Genomic DNA, 27,925 nt, shown 5'->3' on the forward strand with positions numbered 1-27,925 from the left:
TAGGTTTTATCACTAGGGTCAGGGTGATCATTATTTCTTGCAGCATTTTGATATATTACAGTATTGGAGTTTTTCTTTTTTTTTTAGCATGGAGGAAAAAAACATCCAGGTCTCTCTGGAGTTCAAACTGAAGAGAAAAAAGCAGCTAATGGCCAGCAGATCCAACAGACTGAAACGGTTTGGTGATCACATGCCAGAATTGTTGGAGTCAATCGACAAAGCCTTCGCTCAGGGGCGATTCGTCAAGAAACCTGTGGGACCAATAGGTGACTTGCACGCCGAATCTTCAGAGTGTTCACTGAAATCTTAGACACAAAACAAGTCATTATTCACCTTTGTTGTTGAATTTACCATTAATAAAATGTTTTTTCTTCTTCGCCAGGTGCGTGCATCAGCCTAAAGGATCCCAGTTTAGCCGTGGCTGTGGAGAGTTGCTTAATAGGTTTCATCAAAACCTTTTGCTGTGACAATTACAGGGACGAAAAAGTCCTGCAAAGACTGATGTCATCATATTTTCCAAATGGCAATAGGCCTCAGATAATCGTGTGCCCATTCACAGACCGTGTTCATAACGTTCAAGGCCGGTAAGACATTTTTGTGTCCAGAAATGGGAGTTTCTGGAGACCGAGGTCTTGTATATGTACGGTAATTCTGATTTTTCCATGCTTTCTTGTCAGTGGAGTCCATCATCCTGAGTTTCCATCAGTGCTGGACTGCCTCATTGTTGAGAACCCTGTGATAATAAACTGCCTCATTGATATGAGGGGCATTGAGTGCATTCTGATTATCAAAGTAAGTCCACTTCAAATGTTTTTATGCAAAACCATGTTTATGCAATTTATCATTGCAGGATTTATAATAATAATAATAATAATAAAATATATGTATAATGTATCTTATGCTCACCAAGGCTGCATTTATTTTGTCAAATATACAGTAAAAACATTTCTATCAAAGGTGGAGGGTTTTAGATGAACTCTGGAAGCACGTTGCAAACTGCTTTAGTGAATTTTATCCAGCCATTTAAATGTTGGGCAAGCAAGTTCATTAGCTGCAGATGCGACACGAACCAATCAGCTTGTGCCAATGGGCTATATGCACGCACAAGATCCGCATTTGACGCAAGGCTGCTCTTCAGTTTCCGGTTGGGGAGATTTAAAGCGGAGGAAAACTGAGGAAAACGGGATTATGGCAGACCCTTCAAAATTTACTGCCCTCCCATCTTTGAAACAAAACTTTAATACGTTTAGATGTCATTTTATACAGTGGTGTGAATAAGTGTTGGCACCCATGCTAAAGTTGCCTAAAAAGAGGAATAAAAAATCATCTTTTGGATATTGATCTTAATGCCTTAATTAGAAAAATGAGGAAAACTCCAACCTTTAAGGACACCAATTTTCTTTGTGAATGAATAATGTATCATAAATCAATAAATGTTTTTCCTTAAAATACAGGGTGCATAAGTCAGGACACCCCTATGTTAAATTCCCATAGAGTCAGGCAGATTTTTATTTTTAAAAGCCAGATATTTCATGGATCCAGGATAATATGCATCCTGATAAAGTCCCCTTGGCCTTTGGAATTAAAATATCCCCACATCATCACAGACCTTCCACCACACCTAGAGATTGGCATGGTTTTAAAAAAAGCCAAGGGAACTTTATCAGGATGCATATTATCCTGGATCCATGAAATAACTGGCTTTTAAAAATAAAAATCTGCCTGACTTTATGGGAATTCAACATAGGGGGGCAATGACTTATGCACCCTGTATTTTAAGGAAAAACATTTATTTATTTATGATACATTATTCATTCACAAAGAAAATTGGTGTCCTTAAAGGTTGGAGTTTTCCTCATTTTTCTAATTAAGGCATTAAGATCAATATCCAAAAGATGATTTTTTATTCTTTTTTTTTGGCAACTTTAGCATGGGTGCCAACACTTATTCACACCACTTTATATAGTTATGTTTATTTAATATAATTTAAAAAAGAAGCATAAACATAATGAGGGGTGTCTGTTTTGTCTGTTTTTGTGACTAACGTTTCTTTAGTATAACCATTGAGTATAAAATCCAATATAAATTCTCGGTATTGCATTGGACTCTACGATCGGCGGAAGTAATCCAGCATCCTTAGACCTTCACCGGAAATACCGCCGTGCATAGAGCCCATTAGTTAAAGGCACTTGGCAACTCTAGTCATTTCTTCGCTGATTTTCACTTTTGTTTTAGCATGTTTTCTCATCAGCTCCCCCTACAGTTGTGCGGGCGTATATATATATATATTTTCACAACACTCATAAAAAACTCACTTCCTCCCGCTTTCTATCGCTGAATGTGCATTTGTTATTATCGGAGCCGGCAAACTTTATCGTGTGGAGCTATGTCTACTGAGTGGGTAATACATCATACACTGTGTTATCATAGAATTATGTCGAATTGCCACAAAGCACTTCGTGTTTCTCACTTGTTCTCGCTCGTTCTCGCCTTTATTAATACCAGTCATTGATTTGAGTAACTTTTTTGACATTTGTGTATAAATTGTTTTATTTCTACAATATATGGTGTAAAAACGTCTTAGTGCTGCCCTCTTCAGGTTGAACGGTGGCTACTGCAGTTGAATTTTCCTATTTGATGTTCCGCACTTCGTGACGTACACAGGTTTCAGCTCACCACGCTCTTGGCACGAGCTACGCCCTTGGCAGTATAAAAACCAGCTTGTTTCGTCAAAACCACTGTAGCGAGACAGGAGTTGGAATTGCGAGTATTGAAAACGATCAGGATAGAGTGTTTTAGCATCTATTTCATCCCCTCTATCTCCGCTGGGGTTTGCCCACTTTTTCAGCATTTTTTAAATATTGCCAGTGGGTGGATATTGTCAGGCTCTGACCAGGGGTTTAGTTACCCTTTAAAGGGGTCATGAACTACCTATTTTCTACCCTAGTTTTGAACCCAGCTCTAAAACGCTTGGTTTTTATGGGCGTCTCGCTTTGAAGACTTGGAAGTAAACACCCACGGCTGTGAGTGGATAACAGTTTTGCATATTATAATAAGTTTAACTCTAGATCCGGTTTGTCATCACGAGGTAGCAATCTATGTTATTTAGCTATGCGTGTAATGCGTGAATCGGTGGGCGGGGCTAAACCGGTCGTTTTGAAGTAGGTGTTGATCATCTTCTTCTCGGGGGGTGGTGTTTTATCCCCTTCGACGTCATAGTTCCACACTTTGAAAAACGAGTCGTTTGCTGAGGCTGGTGTCAATAAAAGCTTTTATTGGACTAACAAGGAAGTTTTTAAATCTAAAACTTACAGGATATTCTTATAATATGGTGACCTCTTAGATGTCAAAAGCTCAAGGAAAATTTGATTTCTCAGTTCATCACCCCTTTAAGTTGAAATAGTTGTGCCCCTTTAATGTTGCAAATAGCTTGCTTTGGGACCCATCAGCCGGCGGCATGTAGAGTTTCATGACAGAACTATATATTAATGTTGTGAAATATTATTACAATGGAAATAATTATTTTCTATTTTAATACATTTAAAAACTCAAAGCTGAATTTTCAGCATCATTACTCTATTCTTTAGTCACATGATCAATCATAAATCATTCTAATATGCTGATCGTGCTCAATTATTATTAATTATTATTGATAATATTGATATTCAAATTGTAGTAATATTTCACAGCATTACTGTATTGGTCTTGAGAGAAATGCAGCCTTGGTGAATGTATTGTAAGACTTCTTTTAAAAACAATACAACTTTTGACCATGTGTGTATTATAGATTTTGTAATATTTATTTATTTTAAAAAAATTCTATTTTTTTTTTTTTTTTTTTGTTACTGATTTGAGACCCCGTTTTTTTCCTAAAAAGGACCATGCTCGTGCAAGGAAAGTAATGCAGCCAACACCGCCGAGGAATTGCCGTGAAGCCTTCACCGCAGGTGGTGATCATGTGTACTACAATCGGTCTTACACCCCTAACAACGAAGTACTGGTCAAATATCTTGGTGGTGACCCAGAAGCAGAAATACGGCAAGTGCAATCTTCATAAATATAATAATCATTCATAGAGTCGTTTGACTCTAATTGTATCTGTTTTATGCACAATAAATTGCAATACACCTTTTTTTTTTTTTGCTCATGCCACAATGGGGTTTGAAGCTCCATTTCTTTTTTTTCTTCGTTTACTAACTAAAATCTGTAATGCGTGATCTAAGACAAATGATGCTTGAATATATTTGTTCTTCTCTATTGATTCACAGTCTAGTGGATTCAGAGCTGGAGAACAATCAGGCTCAGCTTTTACGGTTCCAGCTCCACTTGAGCTCTGTGAAGGAGGACATTCAGTTCATGGAGGAGAAGTTGCGTAGTGTCATCAGGGCCTGCAAAACAAATCAGGTACTGAACTGCACAGGCTACACCATTATGCCATCCAAATTCACTTGTCCAAACATACCTACATAATTGATGCTGGCTTTAATCGCAACTTTATTTTTCTATTTTTAGCAAAGAATAAATGAGGTTAAAGCTTCTGTAACAGAACTTGAGAACATTGAAGAGGCACAGGCTGAGGACATCAGCTCCCTGGTGGGATGTCTATGAATATTTTCCAGGCTAAAAAAAAAAAACATTTTTATCATTTCATGACAGAATAATGTGTGCTTTGTCAAATGTACAGGAAGAAGATGCACAAGAGAATGAGCAGAAGATCGAATCAGAGAGAAAAAATGTGAAAGAGGCTCGAGACGAATTAAAGAATCATGAGAAAGGGCTCATGGATATTAATCAGAAATATAAAGATGTGAAAAATAAAATGGAGCAACTTTCAGATGAGACTGAACAACTGAAGGTGAGAGCACCTTCAGCACATCACCACAACACTTAATATTGAAATATTATATAATTAAATATTTTATTGAAGAATTGATTTTGGTGAAACACCTATTGGTGGTATCACTAAAACTATTACAGTCATGAAAAACTCTTTTGACTTGACTCTTGCATTAAAACCCCCAAGTGTCTTGTGCTAAAAATAAAAAATGAAGTGATTAATGAAAGATTTATTTTTCTTTAATAGGAGGAGCAAGTGAAGGCGGAGACTGTGTGCAGCAAACTCGATCAAAGCATGAAGGTCTTGGAGAAGAAACTCAAGGATCATCAGACCAACATTCAAGCCATGAGAGATGAGCTGTCAATCAAAGAGGAAGAAACACAGGTATTTCACTCCTTTTTTTTTCTAGTACCATATAATATAATATTAAAAATGTAGACAGTGTACATATTGTTCCTCCAAACAGCAGTACAGTGACATATTGGGCTTGTTAACTGTCTGGAACTTGTTTGTTGTGTAGGACTCTAAAGCCAAAGCCAAAGAGATCTGTCCTGTGCGACAGCAGGTAGATCAGAGTGCCAGAAGTATTGATGTTGAGATCACACGCCTGCGACAAAAAATCACTACGCAAGAGAGCAGCCACGGTGACAAGGAACAAGTTATCCGGTATGCAAGGCAGCAGTTAATAGGATGCTCCAGGTTTAATATAAATTAAAGGGGACCTATTATGTCCATTTAGGGGACCTATTATCCCATTTTTCAAAGTCTTGATTTTGTTTTGAAGGTCTACTAGAATAGGTTTTCATGCTTAAATGTTCAAAAAACACATTTGTTTCCCGTTTCCATACATTTCCCGTACAACGACGTAACTACCATAATATGATGCATCGTTGAAGAAATCAACTAGCTAGTCGCGACTTTTTCCCGAAACCATACTGTTGCTATGGCTGCATTTACACTGCAGGTCCTGATGCCCAAATCTGATTTTCTGAAAATATCCTTTTTTTTTTTGATGACCCGCTTACATCATCTTTTAAAAGTGACCCGTATCCGATTTTTTGCATTTACACTATACACTGCTGAAACTACCAAATGTAGACGTTCTGACCCGGAAAAGAGAGTAAAACAGCATGAAATGCAATGGATGCAGATGCAAATAAAATTGTCCAATGTTTTGGTTTCCACAATATTTTGAAAAGTCATCAAAACATTGGTCTCGTACGGTGGAAAAATAGGCACTGTAGCCACGAGCGATTAAAACCGCCATATCTCATGAAATGTCTTCAAACACAGATTTATTTCTGTAACGACCCTGCATTTTTCGCCCCAAACACTCAAAAGGCATGAAAACTCTTGCTCCTTAGTCCTCCATCGCGCCTATAAGTCATGTGATCTCAGTTGGTGGTGTCCACCTGCTTTGGTGGTGGTGTCCACCATTTACTGGGGAATATCCGATTTGTCTGCTTACATGGCGCACTCAAATGCACGTATCCGATTCATATCCGATTTATTGCCACATATGAGTGAGGCCTGAATCCGATCTGAGAAAATTGGAATCCATGCGTTTTTTTTTTTTTTCCTGCTTACACGTTCACCGGTCATATCCGATCTGTGCCACATGAGAGGGAAAAATTGGATTTGGATCACTTGAACCATGCAGTGTAAATGGGGCCAAAGTGGTCGTTCAACCACGTTGGTTTAAAGGAGTTTTAAAAAAAACTTTTGCTGATAATTTACTCACCCCCATGTCATCCAAGATGTCCATGTCTTTCTTTCTTCAGTCGAAAAGAAATTAAGGTTTTTGATGAAAACATTCCAGGATTTTTCTCCATATAATGGACTTCAATGGGAACCAAACGGTTTAAGGTCCAAAAGACACTTTCAGTGCAAACTGTTCAAAGGGCTTTAAACGATTTCAGACGATAAATAAGGGTCTTATCAAGCGAAACGATCACTCATTTAATAAATAAATAACAAAGTTTAAGTTTTATAAGCCAACTGGTCGCCTTGCTCTGTTCTGTGATGCGCGTTCGTGACTCTCCGGTTAGAACTCGTTCATCAAAATGAACAAATCTTTTTTTCGTCTCATTTGGTTCATTCAACGAACAAAATGAACGAGTTGACTCGGGAAAAGATTTGTTCATTTTGATAAATGAGTTCGAACCGGAGAGTCACAAATGTGCATCGCAGAAGAGCAAGGCGAGCATTTGAGCTTATAAAACTTAAACTTTGTTATTTTTTTTTTTAAATGAGCGATCGTTTCGCTTGATAAGACCCTTATTCATCATCTGAAATCATTTAAAGCCCTTCGAACAGTTTGCACTGAAACTGTATTTTGCACCTTGAACCATTTGGTTCCCATTGAAGTCCATTATATGGAGAAAAATCCTGGAATGTTTCAATCAAAAACCTTAATTTCTTTTCGACTGAAGACAGAATGACATGGACATTTTGGATGACATTAAAAAGTTTTTTTTAAAAGTTAACTACTCCTTTAATGATGTCACGCACGTGGTGGAGTAATAACTTCTTTTAATAAAACTGTTTTAGATCGCATGTTTTGCTGTACAATTTTACAGACATGGCATCTGAGGACAATTTCTCATTTTTCTCTGTTATTTTGCTTTATTTCTAGATTCAATCATAGGCTCTTCCGTTCGCACATGCGCTGTCTTCAAAAATGGCGCTTTAAATCTCTTGACAAACTAAAAGACGTAAATAACATTTGTAATGTATTCTAAACAAAAGATACAGATTCTACTGAATGTCACGTTGCTTATTTTGCTCGAGATAAGGATGTATTGAGTCCACATGTCACGCAAACAAGAAACTATGCTTCTATCCACAGCTCGAGAGCTGTCGTTCCAAACACACAACTTTGCGGTGCTGTTTGCGAATGTTTGTTGGAGCTGTGGTTTCGGGAAACACCGACTTGTTGAACTATGCTGATAACGATGGAACTATTGATATAGAGTATAACTCTTCGGAGCAACTTTGTGCTTTGGAACTTTGCAGGGCTTTTTCATGATCAACATTTCACACTAACGAAAGTTGAAAATGTAAAAAGCATAATAGTCCCTCTTTAAGACATTTTTGTCCCATTTCCAGTTTTTCTAAAAAAATAAAAAATAAAAAAAATTTCACATTGTGGTCATGTTAGAAATAAATCAAGAATATACTGTATGTGAAGCCTGCATTTTTTTTCTTTCATTTGATTTAACTTTTTTTTTATCAATTCTGTAATAAATTATTAACAAATATCTTTTTTTTCTCTTTTTTTCAGTGAGTACGCAGAAGCTCACAGTAATTACAAAAGCAAATCCAGCCAGCTGAGGGATCTCAGGAAGTTTATTGATCGTCTCGACAACATCATGATTGACCGCCAGGACCGATACAAATCACTGCGACGGTAACTTACTTAGGCTCCAACTGTGACTTAACTGTGTTATGTTTGGACTTCTGTCCTTTATGTTTGCAGGCTTGTACACAATAGTGTTTTTTTATCTGTTTGAATTGTGTGTTTTGTCAGGTCACTCTCTGTGAGGTGCAAGCTGTACTTCAATAACTTCATGATGCAGCTGCACTGCTGTGGCTCCATGATATTTGACCACGTCACTGAAACCCTGTCCATTTCAGTAAGTTACATTTTCCCATCTTGCTTGTTTTATTGAATGAATGAATCTTGAATTGGATGAATCTCGTGAAAATGTGTCAATGGAAATAATGTTACAATGCAAAAAAAAACCAAAAAAAAAAAAACAATAAGTTCTATGGAAAATAATTGATACAAGGTCTGTCAAATGATTAATTACGATTTATCGCGTCCAAAATAAAAGTTTGTGTTTACATAACATATGTGGGTGAACTGTGTATAATTATTTTTTATATATAAATACACTCACATGCTTGTATATATTTAAGAAATATTTTCATGTATATACTGTATATAGATTTACAAAGTATATATAATTTACATTATATATAAATATAAATATTTTATATGTGTGTGTGTATTTATATATACAAAATAATTATACACAGTGCACCCACATATGTTATGTAAACACAAACTTTTATTTTGGATGCGATTAATCGTTTGACAGCCCTACTTGATACTACTGTATAATGTAATGCATCCAGATGTTTTCTATCCAGTCTCTATATTCTCATTACTAAACATTTTATTTTTAGGTTTTATATATTAAATCAGCATAAATTAAATGGAGTACAACAAATACTAAAATGATGAGTAAATAAATGCTTGACAATATTTTCACAATACTGTAGAGAATGCTTTTTCTGCATCACAGAGATACGTTAAAAGTTTTGACAGCATAAGTCGCATAAGTCTCTTATGCTTACCGATATCAAGGCTGTATTTATTAATTAAAAAACAGTAAAACTGTGATATTATTAAATATCTTTTCCATTTAAAATAGCTGTCTTCTATTGCAATATATGAATGTAAATTATTCCTTTCCAGCAAAGCTGAATTTTCAGCATCATTACTCCAGTCTTCAGTGTCACATGATCCATTTTAATATGCTGATTTGCTGCTCAATAAATATTTCTTATTACCAATGTTGAAAACTGTTGTGCATTTTTCTTTTTCAGGATTCTTGAATAGAAAGTTAAAAGAACAGAATTTATTTGAAAAAATAAATTGTTTGTTACATTACTGTCTTTAATCATTTTAATGCATCCCTGCTCTTTCTTTAAAAAAATAATCTTGCTGACCTCAAACTGGTATGTAATGGTAGTAACCTAACCCTAACCCTGAATGGTAGTATCTGGGTTCTTTTGTCATGTTTGTTAAATTGGTTTTGTCCAGGTGAAACCCCCAGGTCAGGAAATAAACAACGTCAGTGACATGCGTTCCCTCTCGGGAGGAGAGCGCTCTTTCTCCACTGTCTGTTTCATTCTGGCACTGTGGGAAATCACTGAGTCACCCTTCCGGTGTCTTGACGAGTTTGATGTGTACATGGTACGTGCCTATATAATGACTTTGAGGACATGTGTCGTGTCTTGAACATTAGTATTTCATAAATAAAGGAAGGTTTAATAAAGCTCTTTTTTGTTTTCAAGGACATGCACAATCGCAGCATTTCAATGAACATGCTTGTGGCACTTTCAGAACGTCAACATCTTCGACAGTTCATCTTCATCACCCCTCAGTCCACCAGGTAAAAAAATAAAAGTCCTCAGACTGTTATAAGGTTAATCTCATCTGATTATCTGATTGATATCTCACCTGAAAATCAAAAAAAAAGAATTAAAGCTACACTGTGTGATTTTTAGAGCCATCTAGTGGGGAAAAGGTATATGACCATCCAGCGAATATTAGTTTCTGTTCCTCTCAATTCCGATTTCGTTTTAACTCCTACGGTGGCCAATGTAGTCCAAGATTAACATGGCTTCCAGATCGACCTCGTCTCCACGTCTATGAGTGTTCCTTCAAGTGATGAGGTTATTTTAGAAAACTATTAGAATTTGCAGTAATTTAATTTCTCAGGTAACTTATAGGTTATGACATCTATGTAAAATGAATAATAGCTTTATGTTTTCGCTATTTTTTTTACCATTTCATGGCTAACATCAGTTATCAGGTTCCCAGACGAATGCAAGTTAGTAAAGTAACTTTTATCAGTGCTATCGTATTTCTGTATGTTGTACGACATCACTAGCGTAAGGCAAAGTTTACATTGTAGGCTATATCATTTTCATACTGCTTTCATAGGCTAGTCATAGTAAGGTGTTATTGTGAAAAATATTTAGATAATACAATAATACGTCTTAAATGAATAAGATTGCAGGACAGATGTGAAAGTCTCACTTAGAAACAGCTAACTAATGCTGCGTTCCAGGCAACCTGTAACCCGTGTTTTTCCAACCTTAGGCTATCCGTGAAAGTGCACTCGTGAGCAGGAGACACACATAACCTGAGGGAGGATAAGGTTGAACTTGCCGTGTGACAAAGCGGGCATAAGATGGACACGAGCGCAAGTTCCCAGGCGAATTTAATCATGCGGAGCGTTGTTAACTAATTGATCCATATATAAGGCGCTCTGGATTATAAGGCACACTGTCGTTTTTTGAGAAAATTAAAGGATTTTAAGTGCGCCTTATAGTGCGGAAAATACGGTATCAGTCTCAAGCAATCCCCCTCTTCACATTCGACACGGTGCAACGCGAAAGGCGAAGCTTGAATTAACAGGGTATGTCCCTCTTTGGCTAATGTACTTTCAAGATGGAGGGGCAACATGGCGACCGACATTAGAACCCCTTACCCGTATGTATTTTCAATGGCATATTATACACTCACGAGAATACTTTATTACTTATTACTAATGAGCACATACATAAATGAGCACATAAGTGTTTTTAGCTAAGAATAAACTAAAAAAGTTACACAGTGTAGATTTAAGATATGTATATTAAGATTTTTCATTTACCAAAATGTTTTCTAGCCACATTTTAAAAAGAGCAAACAGCATTAATAAAGTAATTAAATTGCTTTAAAAAAAATCATTTAAATAATTCCCGCCTGAGGCATGCTTAAAAAAGGGGGAAGGCCTGGTCGAGTTAGTTAGTAGTGTGTTGAAACGCGCGTCTATAGACCATTTCACAAGATGTAAACAACACTGGTCCAGAAGCACTTCCTGTTTCAGTTTTTTAACACCACATAAAATCTGGGATAAAAAACAACCAACAGAACATTTAAAACTGAATCAAAAAGTTAAACAAACATCTTTAAGATGTTTTCTTTACATGTGAAATAAAGAAAACAGCTACAAACTGAAACAGGAAGTGCTTCTGGACCAGTGTTGTTTACATCTTGTGAAATGGTCTATAGTAAGTTGATTGTAGAAACCATTGGTGGCAATGGTTTTACAGCCTTTGGGAAAAACAGTTACTGACAGACTGAGAATTGAGGTGCTGCAACAATGAAAAATGAAGTGTTTTTTAAACATTCAAGCAGAAAGACCTATTATAGTAGAGCCCAAAAACACAAGCCCCCAAAGACCACAATCTTTGCCTAAAGCAGGTTTCTTGACTACTTACTGAACTGGTGCTTGCTTTAATCATTTGCAGACTTTAGTTAATCAAATGCGTAATTGTAAACTGAGCAAATAACAAGCCAAAAGCGTATTCTTCCCGTAATGAGAACATTTTCTTTGAAATGCCGATTGTCGTCTAGGGTCTCATTTGTTAAGATGCTCATTATGTGTTGCCTTCAAAGTCATTTTGAGATCCAAAACACTGCCTGTCCAGGCAGCACTGAATTCTAAAGATGATATAATGTTATTATATTATATATAAAAACGTATTATATATAAATATTAATGTTTTTTTTTTGTTTTTTTTTGCATTATCTTTCAGCCATCTGCCTAAAAGTGCCAATATTACAATCCACCAGCTTCAGGATCCAGAGAAAGTAGCAGAGGAGGAGTGAGTTGTGCGATATAGGCATGGACATTGCCTGGAGAGACTGTAATAGACTGTTTATATGCCATGCCTGTACAGTTTGTTAATGCGTTTGCTTTTATTTATTTTTTAAAGAACATTTAATGGTTCTAGTTCCTCTGCAAAGGACTTTTTAAAATTGCGAAGCGTTTACTTAATATGTGTGATGGTGAGCATTTCGTGATCATCTGGTCCTTTTGGAAATTAAAAAAGGAGGTTCAGTTTTTGTTAGCACCTGTTCATGACGGTTTGAGTATGTTTACAGCGAACATTTGTCAGTTTAAACCAGCATCCTCTGTAATGAACCACAATGCTTTTCCTAGTTATTTCATTCGTGGTCACACACGACTAAGCACCTGCATTCTGAAAACAACCCATAGATAGTTTATTGATTTTTAATCACAATGTCGTCAGTGCAACTGTTACATACCGAGTTTAAGACATGCCACAAATAAAACACAAACCTCATATTACACAATTAAATGACTGCTTGAATTTGGCTTTACCGTATTAGGTACAAATATTTACAGGGCAAAGATATACACTATTTATTGGGCATTTGCATTTTACAAAGATCTCTCCTTCTCTGTCAAAGGTATTGACGCCATCCTGAGTGTCACAGGAGGTGAAAGGGTGTTTTTTTTGTTTGTTTTTTTTCGTTTGCGGCTTCAAAAAATCTACGATGTCATATATTTATGTAATTCTCCAGAGAACATAAAATAAGGAGGATATACAGTTTTAAAAGTAAATTAAAGAGGGTACTGAGTAGCTGAAATGTTGAGAACTCGAGTATAAATATTGTTTTACAAAAAAACAAAACAAAAAATGGTCCAATAAAAATGCAGCTCACTTAGATAAAATGTGTACCAAACCTATTCTGGATAAGGTTTTTGTTGTAATACTAGGGGAAGTGGATCTATTACTAAACGCCCTCCAGGGAAAATTCACTTGAAATGTTTTATTGCCCGTTCTGTATTATTACTGAAAACAATATCACAGGCAACCATTCATGCATGTGACAATGATACCGCGCAAATTAAAAAAAGAGCATAAAGCAATAAGAACGATGTTAGTGGTCGTTTAATGTTTGAAAAAGAAGCGTTTGTTTTATACTGGTTGTTAGGTCCTTGAGTCAGTGCAAAGTATGGTGAAACCAGCAGAAGCCAATGGCAGATGCAAATAATGCAAAATTTCAACAAATATGAAGGCAGGGCTGGAACGTGTGTCTTACTGAAAGCTTTTACCACACAAATGGTTAGTCTTTTAAGAGGAAACATGCACCCAAAGGAGGACATCTAATGGATAGATGAGTAACAAATGTAAATCTCACACATTAGTATTGTTATTGACACTATCGTTTATATAAGGCCTCCCTTGTATTATTTGTCAAGGTTGCCAAAATGAAGAGATTAGGTTTTACACTTAGGACATGCATGCAAATAACTTACATTTATATTCTCAAGTACAAGCACGTTTGGAAGGAGGGCTGCATAAACCTCTACACCCTCCTTAATTTCGAGTATTGATGTTCAACACTGATTTCATCGTAACATTTAGTGTGACATTTCCATTTCGGTAAACCAAATTACTGTGTGAAATACAGCAGTAAACGTAGTGTGTGTGTGTGTGTGTGATAGGAAGTATTGCAGCTAGAAATGAAATACGGCGGAGCACTTCACTGACGATGAATGCGTGAAAACAACTGGACTCGTCTGATTTAAACGTCTCACATTGTTGCATGTTCGAAATTAAACGGATATACTCTAAACTCTTTAGCATTTAACATTCTCATGCATACTAGTTGTTCAATCACAAGAAGAAAGTTCATTTAAAAGTAGTCCAAACATGTTACTCTTGTGGAAATGAGAGTGGAAACGGATATCTCGTTCAGTCCGGAGCATGCTAGCATGCGCAGCCTCACTTCTGCATGTCGCACTGCAAGAGCAGTACGATGGATGGGTCGCTCTTGGCGGCTTCTTTGAACTCATCTAGTGAGATCTGGTCGTCGTTGTTTTTATCCATCTTGCTAAAGATCCGATCCACTCTTTGCTCTGGTGTCAGGCCGTCCTCGTTCATCTTCATCATTATCACGGTTCCCACCATTTTATAAATAGCCTTCGCACAGAGGGGAGAAAAGACTCAGGTTTAATGGCATGAGAAGGCTTTAAGATTCCGATATACACATCAGAGCATCATTCTTATAAAGCTGAAGTGTGTGATTTCTGTGCTACTGGCATCACCAAACATATTATGGCGTGATTATGACGCCAAGTCACTTTCATCAGAGCAAGATGGTGGTGTCCCTTCTCTTAATTAACTACACAAAAATTCAGCAAGGTTCACTTTCGAAGTGGAACTTCAACACTGTGTCTTGGATTGACGATATGGGGAACGCCTGTGTCTGAAGCACGTGACAAACAAGCCAATTTTAAACAAGCCAACGGCAGTCCATGACGTAAGTAACGAAGCACCTGTGAGTATTAGAGGGTGCCTATAGTACACTTCATCAGCTTTTTTTGTCTCCAGGAGCCACTTGTTTGTATTGGGCATGTAAGATAAACACTGTTGGAGGAAGCCGGACGCGCTCATTATGATGCATTCACGGTCAGAAGCTCTGTTCCTGTTTGATTCTCTCCCGAAGGATAGGAATCCAGCATGTACACAAGTATTTTCGACCCTCGATGGAGCTTGAATTCACGGTAAGAGGTTCTGTTCTCGCTTGATTCTCAATAGATTGATAGGAATTTAGTTTTTGTGTTAGTGTTCGACTCTAGAGCAGACTGATCTCATGAAGTAGCGTGTGTATGACACGCCAATTCATATTTCCATTTTTGGCGTGCTATCAAGACGCATAATCGCCTTTCAGCGTGTTTATGAACGCCGTTGACTTAACGTTATATAAATATATGACTTACCTCAACCCCGTCCCTAAACCTAACCGTCACTGGGGTTAATGGCATTTATGACTGTTCCCTCACCATCCTAGGTAAAAAAAAGATATGACTTACCTCAACCCTATCCCTAAACTTAACCGTCACTGGAGTTAATGGCATTTATGACTGGAGATTTGACTGCGTGTTCAGACACACGGAATGACGCGGACGTTAATGGCGTAGACATATACGCATACACGCGGATAGCACAAAATGCGTGGAGATGACACGCCACCTGACTCGAAAGTGGCGTATATGTTTACGCAAAAGTCATGATGTCATGTTGTCTAGAGGGAGTTGAATGTATTCTTTGCTCTACCCACGCTTTACTCTCTCTTGGCGGGTCAGAGTCGAGCGTCTACACCTCGCTTGGCCAAGGCGGCAGGGAAGGATAGATTGCTGGGAATGTAGGCGAAGCATGGGAGGTGTCCAACAGGAAGTATTTCCCTTTTGGGGCTTCGAATGTCAGCTCTGTTGCTTTCATGTCAGTTCAGGAAGCCTCTCTGTGGCCGCTTCTGACCTGAATGATTAATGTGGCATGTGCATGTGACATATGCGAGTATGCCCCAATTGAAAAGTTGTTTGCGAGGTATCTCTCTCCTGGTGCTGCATCATCTTTGTGTATTTGCCTCTTAAAGGAGTAGTTCACTTTTGAAAAAACTTTTGCTGATAATTTACTCACCCCCATGTCATCCAAGATGTCCATGTCTTTCTTTCCTCAGTCGAAAAGAAATTAAGGTTTTTGATGAAAACATTCCAGGATTTTTCTCCTTATAATGGACTTCAATGGGAACCAGGTCCAACCGAGGTCCAAACGACAGTTAATAACAGTTACAGATGCAGCTTCAAATGTCTTTAAACGACACCAGACGATGAATAAGGGTCTTATCATGCGAAACGATCGGTTATTTCAAAGCTTATTCCAAAAATGTAACTTTTCTAAGGACAAATTCTAGCCTTGTAATATATTGTGAGGCGCGTTTGCAACGTCACGTAATACGTAATTACGTTCAAAAGGTCACGGGCGACGTAGCCGGAAGTACAGAATCAAAATCGTCCGACATCGTTGTTTTACCTTTTAATTCCTTTTTTGTAAATGGCGTTTGAGTTAGTTTTCACGTTCAACCTATGCGTTCAACTTGTAAACACTCTGACTCTGTACTTATGGCTACGTCGCCCGTGACCTTTTGAACGTAATTACGTATCACGTGACGTTGCAAACACGCCTCACAGAATGGAGAAAGGCTAGCATTTGTCCTTAGAAAAGTTCCATTTTTGGAATAAGCTTTGAAATAACCGATCGTTTCGCATGATAAGACCCTTATTCATCGTCTGGTGTCGTTTAAAGACATTTGAAGCTGCATCTGAAACTGTTATTAACTGTCGTTTGGACCTCGGTTGGACCTGGTTCCCATGGGAGTCCATTATAAGGAGAAAAATCCTGGAATGTTTTCATCAAAAACCTTAATTTCTTTTCGACTGAGGAAAGAAAGACATGGACATCTTGGATGACATGGGGGTGAGTAAATTATCAGCAAAAGTTTTTTCAAAAGTGAACTAATCCTTTAAGGAAGGTGAATGCACTCACTGTGATAAGCCACAGTGAGGCCCCCATTTCTAATAAAGCATTATGGGGTCACAGGTGGGCAGAAAAGAAGCAGAAGTTATCAAATTGGCTTGTCTCCTCTGCTTACCAACTTGCGGCTCATGCCAAAGCAAATATAGAAGCAAGACAGGCCTGTGGTGGCCCCCACACCATGAATTCCTCTCAGCAGTGCTGCTTGAGGGTTGCTGAGGCTGAGGTCTGCCTCCATGAACCTAAACCACAGAGCATGGACTAACACTAAAAGTCTTATCTTATCTGGGCTAGAGTACTACTGGGGTTCAGCATGCTCCTCTGGACCCTCTGTCCAAGGTCAGATTGTAAGAATGTAAAGGACCTCGTTATAGTGACTCTACATTATCATTCATGGCCCCCCAAGGTGAGAGTGGTGTTGATCTGTGATTGTGGGCATAGGTTTATTGTCTCTGGCATCTCTCTTGGTCCACTCTAATATCCTGAAGTATCTTTTTCCAAGGTTAAACTATATATTCTCCTATGTAGTTACATGTTAAAAGTACCCTCTATAGTAGGGTCTAAAGTAGAATTGTATATTCCTTTATAAATGGTTGCTTGGGATACCCCATTTAGGGTCGATAAATGGTTAACAGAGTTATGTAAGGCAGTATAGATTCCCTCTACGTCTTTTACCTCACTTCCCAACCGTTGGATCTTGAAGAAGGGATGTATGGATGTTTTAAAGGCCTCTCTAGTATGACCCAGGTTCAAAGAACCTGACAAGGTAGTTTGCCTGATAAAGAGCATTCCCTCTTGATATTTTGCACTCAAGTGAATTGAGTCTTTTATAGATCCTGGAAAAGTACCCTAATTGTTCCAGGGCATTTAAATAGAGCTGGAGCTCCCTTGTGGTTTTTACTAGGGGTTGAGTTTGATGACAATAATCTTTGGCAACTATATTTTGACACTCTCATATTTGCATCCCTTTGGATGAAAATTGTCATTGTATTCCCCTTGGAATTAGTGGTAATATCCAAGGTTGTCCTTAAAAATATTCTTCCTTTGGCGGATACTCCCTAAGGGCTGTGTCAAGGCAAAGAAGCTGACATAGTTGAGAAATTTATTCCTTAGAGCTCTGCTCTTGGCTGATGACTGCCCTGCTAGGGAGGGAGGACGTTTGTAAAGGCCAGGACTTCCCTTGTTATAAGAGCATAGAAGCTTGCGTATGTTTCTATTATTTGATGATAGTGGCTCAGGGACTGGTAACACTTGACAATCTATACAAGTCTATATCCGCCCTTGATTGAAGCTCTGATTCCGGCTAAGTAATCCATAGAGTCATCTTATGCTATGCCCTGTATGTTTTTACATATTCACTATGTAACTTAATAAGACAAGCATTCCTTCAGCATGGTGTAGTGGGTATTTGTACCTCATTGCGTCAATCCAAGAAGCACTGTTGAAGATCCACTTCAAAAGGGAACATCTCAGGTTATGACTGTAACCATGGTTCCCTGAGAAGGGGAACGAGGCACTGTGTCTTGCTGCCATGTCTTAGGCCTGACTGCTCATCTCTTTCAGACAAAAGAGTTGATGACGTGTATCACAGGCGCCCTCTTTTATTCACGGGTGCTCCGCTAGTGACATCGAGTGTTGTCTGCCAGTAAAATTGGCGTATTTATCACACGTGCTACAGACATTGATCACGTTGAGTTCCCCTCAGCATCAACCAAAGACACAATGTCTTGTTCCCCTTCTCAGGGAACCATGGTTACAGTCATAACCTGAGACATTTTTTAACTCTACTTCTAGAAAATGAAGAACAAAGAATGTGCATCAGGTGTGTTTTGCTTTGTATGTTTTTTTAAAAATTTTAGGAAGCCAATGTAAATTTTAGATATTATATAATATATAAAACAGTATTTTGCACTTTTTGTTGGGTGTTATTTTGTTGTTGACAGTACTGTTTTGAACAAAACAAATTGTGTAAAGTGCTTAGTTAAACACAGGTTCATCCCGTGGCATTCGTTTCATGCAAATAAGCCAATTTTTGGTACCTCTATAATCTCTAGCATCTCAACTCGAGTGATCTTGCCATCTCCATCCAGGTCATACATGTTGAAAGCCCAGTTGAGCTTTTGCTCAAAGCTTCCCCGTGACGTGATGGACAGGGCGCAGATGAACTCTCTGAAATCGATAGTGCCGTCACTATTCTTATCAAAGGTCCTGAATGCATGCTGCGCAAACTTCGATGCGTCACCATAAGGAAAGAACTGCAAGGGGAAAAAAATAGGATTTTAGTCCGTTGATTGGTTTGGCAATGTTTCGCTTAAATTAGTAATGATGGTCTTTCGTTGAATAATGATCTTTCATTCAATTTTAAAGTTTAAAGCCCCACCTAGTGAATCTTATCAGAATGGGTATCTTAGAAATTGCTGTGATATGTTAAAAGAATTCACCCAAAACTGCTTGAAGAGAAATCTACATGCAGTTATTTTTGACAGTATATCTCTATATTTCATAGTGACTTTGGCTGTCAAGCTCCAAAAAGCACAACATTCAGCACTATAATTCGAAGTCTTTAGCTTAGCTTTGTTTGTGTTAGGTCCAATTTAGTTTAGTTATTCCCCGAAAAGCTTCCTCTCTGCTGCAGTCAAAGGGCCAGATTTACTAAACAGGGTAGATTAGCAAGAGAGCGCAATTCCATAAAAGCGCAGATGGGAGTGTAAAGTTCTACATGTGACGATGCGCAAATGAAAGAACAGACTAAGGCTACGTTCACACTGCAGGGCTTAATGCTCAATTCCGATTTTTTGAAAAAATTCGATTTTTTTGCAAGGCCGTTCACATTTCCAATTAAATGCGACCTTTGGTGATCTCCTGTGTGAACGTGAAATGACCCAGAAGTGACCCGCATGCGCAGAAGATTAATCAACGGTCAACGACGTCACTTGTTTTTTGCGGAATAGTCCTTTTTTTCCATATGTTGCGAGCTTTTGTTTTATTATTATTATTGCCACAGCCCACATACAAACACAGACAACAATTATTTTATCGACGGGCAAAGTTTGCACATGAATGTAAGATTATTCCGATCCTCACCGAGGCCCGTCATAAACCCCGTTTAATTGATAGTGCGCGTCCTCGGCGCTCCTTGCTTTGTCACCGGCGGCCGCGGTGCGACACTGGTGGCTGGTGTTGCCAGATTGGGTGTTTTTTCGCTACATTTTAAGGCATGTTTACATGTGTTTTAGCCAGGTTTTCGCCTGGAAGGCTCTATAGAAATCAATCTGGCACCCTATGTACAGTTATACTGAGAGAGAGCACGTTCACAGACACCAGAATGAACGTGTTCACAGTAATGTTCATCAGGCAGTAATACAGTATATGAACGCGTTCAGGCACAACACTGGGGAAGAGACACGTCTGCAGCGGCCCATAACAGTGCAGAAACGTGTTGGAGTTAGCGTGTATTGGCTAGCTACAGGTGCTTGCAATGACGTGCGGGTCGGATATATGTGACCTGGCCGTTCAGATTGAAGTCGCATTTGAAAAGATCGGATCTGTGTCGTTCAGACTGTCATGAAAAAATCAGATACAGGTCGCATAGGGGCAAAAAAATCGGAATTAGGTCGTTTCAGCCTGCAGTGTGAACGTAGCCTAAGCCGAATTGTTTCCATTATGACCAACGCAATCTAGCGTACTAGCATCTGGTTTAAGACATGCTTTTTTGTCCGTTAAATAATGGCTCAAAAACCAGTAAACTGACTAGCACAAACGTTAGTAAATCACCTTGCATGATTGATTTAAATACTCTCCTCCCATAAATGTTGCACCTGAAAGGGAAACTCTTACAAATGCATATGCAATAAAATCAGCCACAAAAATAACCCTGTCCAGGCCTTTTCAGCGCAAAATGTTTCACTGCTTGTCTTTAGTAAACCCTGACCAAAAGAAAGTTTGCTCTGGCACAAGCTGTTAGTAAATTATTTCTGGCCCAAAGACTATTACGAGGGCTTGGAGCCAGAGGGGCGTAAGTGGCATTTTGGGTGAATATGAGTTCTTTATATCAAAATAAAGGTCTCAATGAGCTCTATCCAATGGTGCCAAAATACCTATCTGAGATCAAACTGTATTGAATAAAGCAACAAAAAGGCGTATCTGACGTATTTGAAATTTTTAAAAAAAAATGTTTTAGAACATTGTCATTGTTTTAATATATACCATACATTTTATACTTAAATACTCATTTCATGTAAGTATGCCTGTGGTTGCAATGTTTGTGGTTTAAGGTTAATAATACAGGTGATTGAAGTGTGGTCAAAATTTTGTTTTGTCTCTCCTGTAAAGTTTGTTAAAAGCCACTTACGCCCCTCTGGCTCCAAGCCCTCGATTAGTGAATATACATTTTAGTCATAAAGCTCTCATGTGTCTTTAGATGCCTTGGGATACTTAATATTACATTTCAACATTCAAATTCAACTACTTTCATGGAGCTCTTCTGTCTTTTTGGAGCTTGGTAGATGTGTCACTATGACTCGTCATTGTATAAAATATTCTGCTTAACGTCTGTCCACATACACCTTTGGAATGACGTGAATAATGACAGCAGTTTTAGTTTTTGAGTGAACTGTTCCTTTAAGAGGGATTTGTGTATGTTAATTGATTTTCATGTTTGATTTTTCTGTAGCAGGCACAGCAGGTTCTGTTCTTTGCTTCAGGTCCATTCCATGGCAATTCATTAAAAAATAACTGGCCACCGCGCAACAGGCAGAATGTGAGTCCTCACATCTCACAATGTCACAGTTGTTCCATGAATAACATTTCACAGACTGCAGCTTTGATGGTAGTTTGAGCTTAACTCTACTGTCTTCAGTTAAACATACTATGACAGTCACTCTTTTTTTGTTAGCTTTCACCTTTTTCCTGACCTTTTTTTTTTTAAATCCACAGTATATATATAAAACCAACACACCTCTCTTAAACAGAATAAATTATGATTTGAGGGACCATGTCTTGAGTACAAATGCTGCTGGAAGTGTTAAAGGAGTAATTCACTTTTAAAAAAAACTTTTGCTAATAATTTCCTCACCCCCATGTCATCCAAGATGTCCTTGTCTTTCTTTCTTCAGTCGAAAAGAAATTAAGGTTTTTGATGAAAAAATTTCAGGATTTTCTCCATATAATGGACTTCATTGGGAACCAAACGGTTCAAGGTCCAAAAGACAGTTTCAGTGCAGCTTCAAAGGGCTTTAAACAACACCAGACGATGAATAAGGGTCTTATCTAGCGAAACGATCTGTCATTTAAAATTTAAATTAAAAAGTAAATCTTTTTTCGAGTCATGAGCGATCGTTTCGCTAGATAAGACCCTTATTCATCGTCTGGTGTCATTTAAAGCCCCTTGAAGCTGCACTGAAACTCTCATTTGGACCTTGAACCGTTTGGTTCCCAATGAAGTCCATTATATGGAATGTTTTCATCAAAACCTTAATTTCTTTTCGACTGAAGGAAGAAAGACATGGATAACTTGGATGACATGGGGGTGAGTAAATTATCAGCAAAAGTTTTTTTAATCGTGAACTACTCCTTTAACTGCCTAATTTCACAGGGGTAATTAATACCAAAATACCAAAACATTCTGTAATAATTTACTCAACCACATGCTGTTCCAAACCTGTATGACTTTCTTTCTTCACAAGAACACAAAAGGCAATAATTTGAAGGACATTGGGAAATTGGAAAGAATCGCAGCCCACTTTTATATGGACATAAAACACAGAGACATTTCTCAAAATATCTGCTTTTGTTGTTGAAAAGAAGACAGACATTCATACAAATTTAGAACAACTCGAGGGCTTGTAAACGATGACAGCATTTTCATTTTTGGGTGAACTATCTCTTTAAGTCCCAAGTGATATTTGACTTGTTGAAATGCTAGACTAAACGCCATTGGCCTCTCACCTTAACATAGAGCTGCTGGAACTCATCCAGGTTTAGTCGACCGCTGGGACAGTCTTTCAGGAAGCCCTTGTACCATTGCTTGAGCTCATGTTCATTAAACTCTGTGTTCTTCACAAGGTCCTCCATCACCTCAGGGGTCAGTTTGCTGTTCTGTTTTCCCATGATTACTGCAAAGGAAATAAATGATATGGTGATAGAAAGTTCTCCAAAAGTAGTTACAGTGGTGTTTTAATTAGAGATTGTTAATGGATACAGCATCTCTGACAGCTGCTCTGTTCCTGAATAGTGAATTTGAGTCTGAACTGTAATCTCTCGATAGGCACTGATCCCACAATGGAGCAACAATGTAAACTTTCACAATCACAAAATAAAGTTTTTTTGATAAGCAGTTGATCTGTAAAGGCCAATGAGGATTATATCAGCTCATCAAACACCTGCATTGACAAATCTATATTTTAAAGGCCAGTTATTTCATGGATCCAGGATAATATGCATCTTGATAATGTTCCCTTTGCCTTTGGTATTAAAATAGACCCACATCATCACATAGGCTATACCCTTCACCATATATATCGGCATGGGGTACTTTCCATAAGATCATCTCTCAATGCAAATCAAACCAGCTATTAGGCTAACTGAAATAAAACCATGCCAATCTCTAGGTGAATTTAACAGGGGTGTCCTTACTTATGCCCCCTGTATTTTAAGGAAGAACAATTATTTGTTATTTACAAAATACATTTATTAAGAACATCAATTTTCAAAAGATTTTAGACTTGTAAAAAATGATTGTGATTTTAATGGTAAAAGATGTAAAAATGCTACATTGACAAACTGTTAATTAGTTAACAGAACCTTTCCTTGTGTATATATACGGCAAATAACTGTGATAGATCTAATGGTAAATTTCATGTAATTTTATTGTAAAATACAGTTACATTTACAGTTTTTAAAGTGAAAAACGTAAATTGACATTACCACAATTCCCTGGACACTTCTTATTTGATGTATTTTTGTTGAAATAACTTGTTTCTTTATAGTTTGCTTAGTCTTTTTCTAATCATGTGACATTTCATGTTGTTAAATTAATGTTTATTTCCTTTTTAAAATTCCATGTGTGTTACCATGATGGTGTTAAATGTTTGAGTGAATGACACTGTGCAGCTTCTATATATTAATATTAAGTTTCTTGTGGGAGGGTGTCATGTGATGAGCTGCCATATATCATGTGACTCTCATCACTGTTGTGATTGTTGGTTATCAGTGTTACAATGATACAAAACACATATTAATACTTCAATTGGTTGATAATTTAATGTTATATCAGATAAAAAAAAAATCTGTAAATTTTAAGTTATAGTCTGTAACACCTTGTTACCGTAAAGTCTTGCTACCGTATTTTATACAGTAAATTTTCTGGAAACCACAGCTGCCGGTATTTTACCGTAAATTGAACACTTATGCTAAGCACTGTACATAATACTTTCTAAGTTTAATTATACATTCGACCTATAATAGATATATGTACTCTGTAGAAAATGATTTATTTTGTAGGAGTATCGTACAGAAAAATACTATTTCAGTCTTTGTATTTCACCTTTAATCTGATGTGTTTCTTTGTAATTATTTCTGAAATTTAGCCATTTCTGAGTAAAAATTGTTTCCACGCCCATTTTTCAGTGTGCACAAATTTGATGATGCTTTGGTGCTTCAAATTTGGTGCACTTATTTTAAAAAATATGTATTTAAAAATCACTCAAAAAGAAAAATGTGCATTAAAAAGACTGTCCGAATATTGTGGAAATTACACTTCCAATATCTTGGCGAAAACCACCTGATTCTCGACAATGTCCATTTTGGAACCAATTACAAGAAACTCCTTTATTTAGAATTTATATTGTTTTTAAAGAAGTATCTTATGCTCATCAAAAATACAGATTTAAAAATAATATATTATTACAATTTAAAACAATGTTTTTCTATTTTAATATTTAAAATGTTATTTATTCCTGTGAAGCAAAGCTGAATTTTCAGCATCATTAATCCAGTCTTGAGTCACATGATCCTTCAGATTTATTATCAATGTTGGAAATAGTTACGCTACTTAATGTTTTTTGGAACGTGAAGATATGAAGTGCTCGTTTGGAACGTTTGGAATTTTTTCAGGATTCTTTGATGAAGAAAAAGTTTGAAAATTGAATAGAATGATCTCCACTGGTCAAAAGTTTGGGGTTAGTAATTTTTTTTCTGTCTTTTTTGAAAGAAATTAATTTTTTATTCAGCAAAGGTGTGTTAAATTGATAACTAGTGATATTAAAGATGTATGTTAGAAAAAGATTTGTATTTTAAATAAATGCTGTTCATCTTAGCTTTTATTCATCAATGAATCCTGAAAAAAACTATCACAGGTTCCCCAAAAAAATAAAAAAATAAACAAATAGCACTACTGTTTCCAACTTTGACGATAAATCAGCATATTATGATTTCTAAAAAAATCATGTGACACTGAAGACTGGAGTAATGATGCTGAAAATTCAGCTTTGCACCACATAAATAAATTATATCTTAAAGAATATTCAAATAGAAAATTATTATTTTAAATTGTAATAATATTTCACAATATTTTTTTCTGTGATCAAATAAATGCAGGATTGATGAGCATACGAGACTTCTTTCAAAAACATTAAAAATAATTGTTTCCAAACTTTTGACCTGTACGTTTAACCAGATAGATAGATAGATAGATAGATAGATAGATAGATAGATAGATAGATAGATAGATAGATAGATAAATGGATAGATAGATAGATAGATAGATAGTTTAACCAGATAGATAGATAGATAGATAGATAGATAGATAGATAGATAGATAGATAGATAGATAGATAGATAGATAGATAGATAGATAGATAGATAGATAGATAGATAGATAGATAGATAGATAGATAGATAGATAGACTGTAAAAAATACTTTCATGATTTGTAATCACAACATTTTTTCTTTTGTCAAATCAACTTAAATAATTTATATAGTTCAGATAACAGAATATTTTGAGTTTTTGATGATTAAATCAATCTCCTTCATTGTATTAACTTAAAATATTTCCATTTAAATTAACTTAAAATATTAAGGCAAAATATTAAGGTTACTTAATTTTTTAAGTTAAACCAACAATATTTTTTTACAGTGTAGATAGATAGATAGATAGATAGATAGATAGATAGATAGATAGATAGATAGATAGATAGACAGATAGATAGATAGATAGATAGATAGATAGATAGATAGATAGATAGATAGATAGATAGATAGATAGATAGATAGATAGATAGATAGATAGATAGATAGATAGATTTAAATTTAAATTTAAATGCATCAATCAATAACTGGGCCAATAATAATAAACATATTTGGTGATTCCACAATCTGTCAGTTCTAAAAACATTTTTGGTTTAATTAAAAATATATACATTTATATTGTGGTAAATATATGTTTGTGCATCTCATGAACTGTCATTAAATTAAGATCACATCTTAATCACATTAAATTGGCCTGCTCTATGGTTATCAGCATTGAGCATGCAATGCAGATCGACCACCACCCATGCAGTAAATGTAAATGATTTAAAATATGAATTCAAATGTGTGTATGCAATTAGCTCCACAAAATAATGGTACACAATGTACAAGTTATTAAAAATATGAACACAGGGATGTCAAGAAGTGAGATCAGATTATTGCAATCAGCCTGACCGTGTTGTGTTTCTCTAAATAGATGAAAGTCACGAGAGTTTATGTGTAAATATGGGCATCAGGTAAAATAGGCTACAAACGGGGAGGGGTTGGAGAGGAGCTTTATATATTTCCATGTGGAGCGCCTGTGTTTGCAGCTTCTCCTGCATCAAATGTGCCGAGCGACTGAGCATGAAAAACTGAGCAGCCTCGAACACATTTTCAATGAATGCAGCTTTGATTAAAGAGAGTCATGCAGGAATATTATTACCCACGACCCAATCGTCATTCTTATGTAATAGCACTGGGGCTTTTTCCAAGCACCAATGGCTGAACGAATGACCTTGAGAAGGGAAACCACTGGGAAGCGATGCAGGAAAAATGATCCATAATTCTAAACGGGGGAATTAAAGGTCTTAATCTCGAAGATCTGCTGAAGAGCGCAGTGTCACCATCTGTGCGTTTGGTTAACATGCCATTTATTCTACATCTCGTCCGCCCGAGCCTTTTGATGTGACAGAACATGATGTGTAGCCTACCTATATACATATAACCAACCCTACTAACGTGTAGCATGCCATTTTGAATCATTCCAATGTGTTTTAATGTTGCACCAGTGTGAATGTGGACCACTCCGACAGACCGCAGAGAAAAGACGCAGTCCCTTTTTGCACTGCGCTCAAATCGCATTAAAAATCTCTCAAGTGAAGCTGAGAAACATCAGTGCATCTCTTAAATTCATTACACAACACCAAAGGTTTGTCCATTAACAGAGAGTAACAAGTACTAAGCTTTCGTAACAGTGGCTGTCAGGGCTATAAATGCATCAAATATGCAGTTTTTTTTATTATTAATTCAATACACCCTTAACCTGCGCAGAGTGTTCTTTTCTTCTCTCAGAGTGAACCTTTTCATTCATTCATTCACTCACTCACTCCCTCACTCATTCATCCCTGGCGCCTGTTAGATCGTTTCGATGCATTAAACGGCAAAAAACGGAACATTAAACAAACAGGACCGCGACGCACATAAATATATCACAGCTGCATACACACGCATGCATCGCCTCTTACCTTCAAGTAACGCGTTAGAGGCTAATTGAAATGTGCTGGTGCTCGCAACCCGTCAGCTTTTGCGTGTGTCGAACCCAAATTCCTCGGATTCGTCGCGTTTACTGGACGCCAAATAACGCGTAAAGGTGATTCCAGCTGACACGAGCCCGCTTCCGTCTGTGTGTGTGCGCTATGCGACGCGAGACATGCGGCATGCAGCGAGCATCACCACCACACCACTGCTGCTCCAACGCGTGCGTTTGCGCAAATTGTATGCTTGCAACCCTGCTCTTAGGGGGCTCGTGTCAGTAAACACTCTATTAACCATCGCATGCATGCGTATTGGTCAAGGGTCTTTGTTACCTATTGTGTGCTGTATGTTTT

At 37.2% G+C, this 27,925-nt stretch overlaps 2 protein-coding genes across 3 annotated transcripts in view; one reads left to right on the forward strand and one right to left on the reverse strand.

The window, feature by feature from the left end:
* Positions 1-14,123, forward strand: part of LOC120480207 (structural maintenance of chromosomes 6) — a 27,786-nt gene extending 13,663 nt beyond the window's left edge. For both annotated transcript variants that reach the window (XM_039673202.2, XM_039673203.2), the window contains 14 exons: positions 88-266; positions 383-584; positions 678-792; positions 3,878-4,038; positions 4,269-4,404; positions 4,513-4,593; positions 4,685-4,855; positions 5,084-5,221; positions 5,358-5,503; positions 8,121-8,246; positions 8,367-8,472; positions 9,669-9,821; positions 9,923-10,020; positions 12,218-14,123. In XM_039673202.2, the coding sequence (XP_039529136.2) occupies positions 88-266; positions 383-584; positions 678-792; positions 3,878-4,038; positions 4,269-4,404; positions 4,513-4,593; positions 4,685-4,855; positions 5,084-5,221; positions 5,358-5,503; positions 8,121-8,246; positions 8,367-8,472; positions 9,669-9,821; positions 9,923-10,020; positions 12,218-12,290 (1,885 nt within the window). In that variant the 3' untranslated portion in view covers positions 12,291-14,123. The remainder of the gene's footprint in view (positions 1-87; positions 267-382; positions 585-677; positions 793-3,877; positions 4,039-4,268; positions 4,405-4,512; positions 4,594-4,684; positions 4,856-5,083; positions 5,222-5,357; positions 5,504-8,120; positions 8,247-8,366; positions 8,473-9,668; positions 9,822-9,922; positions 10,021-12,217) is intronic.
* Positions 12,663-27,920, reverse strand: vsnl1b (visinin-like 1b). The gene is made up of 4 exons (XM_039673204.2): positions 27,563-27,920; positions 22,757-22,923; positions 18,850-19,065; positions 12,663-14,416 (listed from the first exon to the last, which is right to left on the reverse strand). The coding sequence occupies exons 2-4, from the start codon at positions 22,916-22,918 to the stop codon at positions 14,219-14,221; spliced, it is 576 nt and encodes a 191-aa protein (XP_039529138.1). The 5' UTR covers positions 22,919-22,923; positions 27,563-27,920; the 3' UTR covers positions 12,663-14,218.
* Positions 27,921-27,925: the final 5 nt, after the last annotated feature.

This window comes from Pimephales promelas, chromosome 15 (assembly GCF_988280905.1).
Source record: "Pimephales promelas chromosome 15, fPimPro1.hap1.1, whole genome shotgun sequence".
Lineage (NCBI taxonomy): Eukaryota > Metazoa > Chordata > Actinopteri > Cypriniformes > Leuciscidae > Pimephales > Pimephales promelas.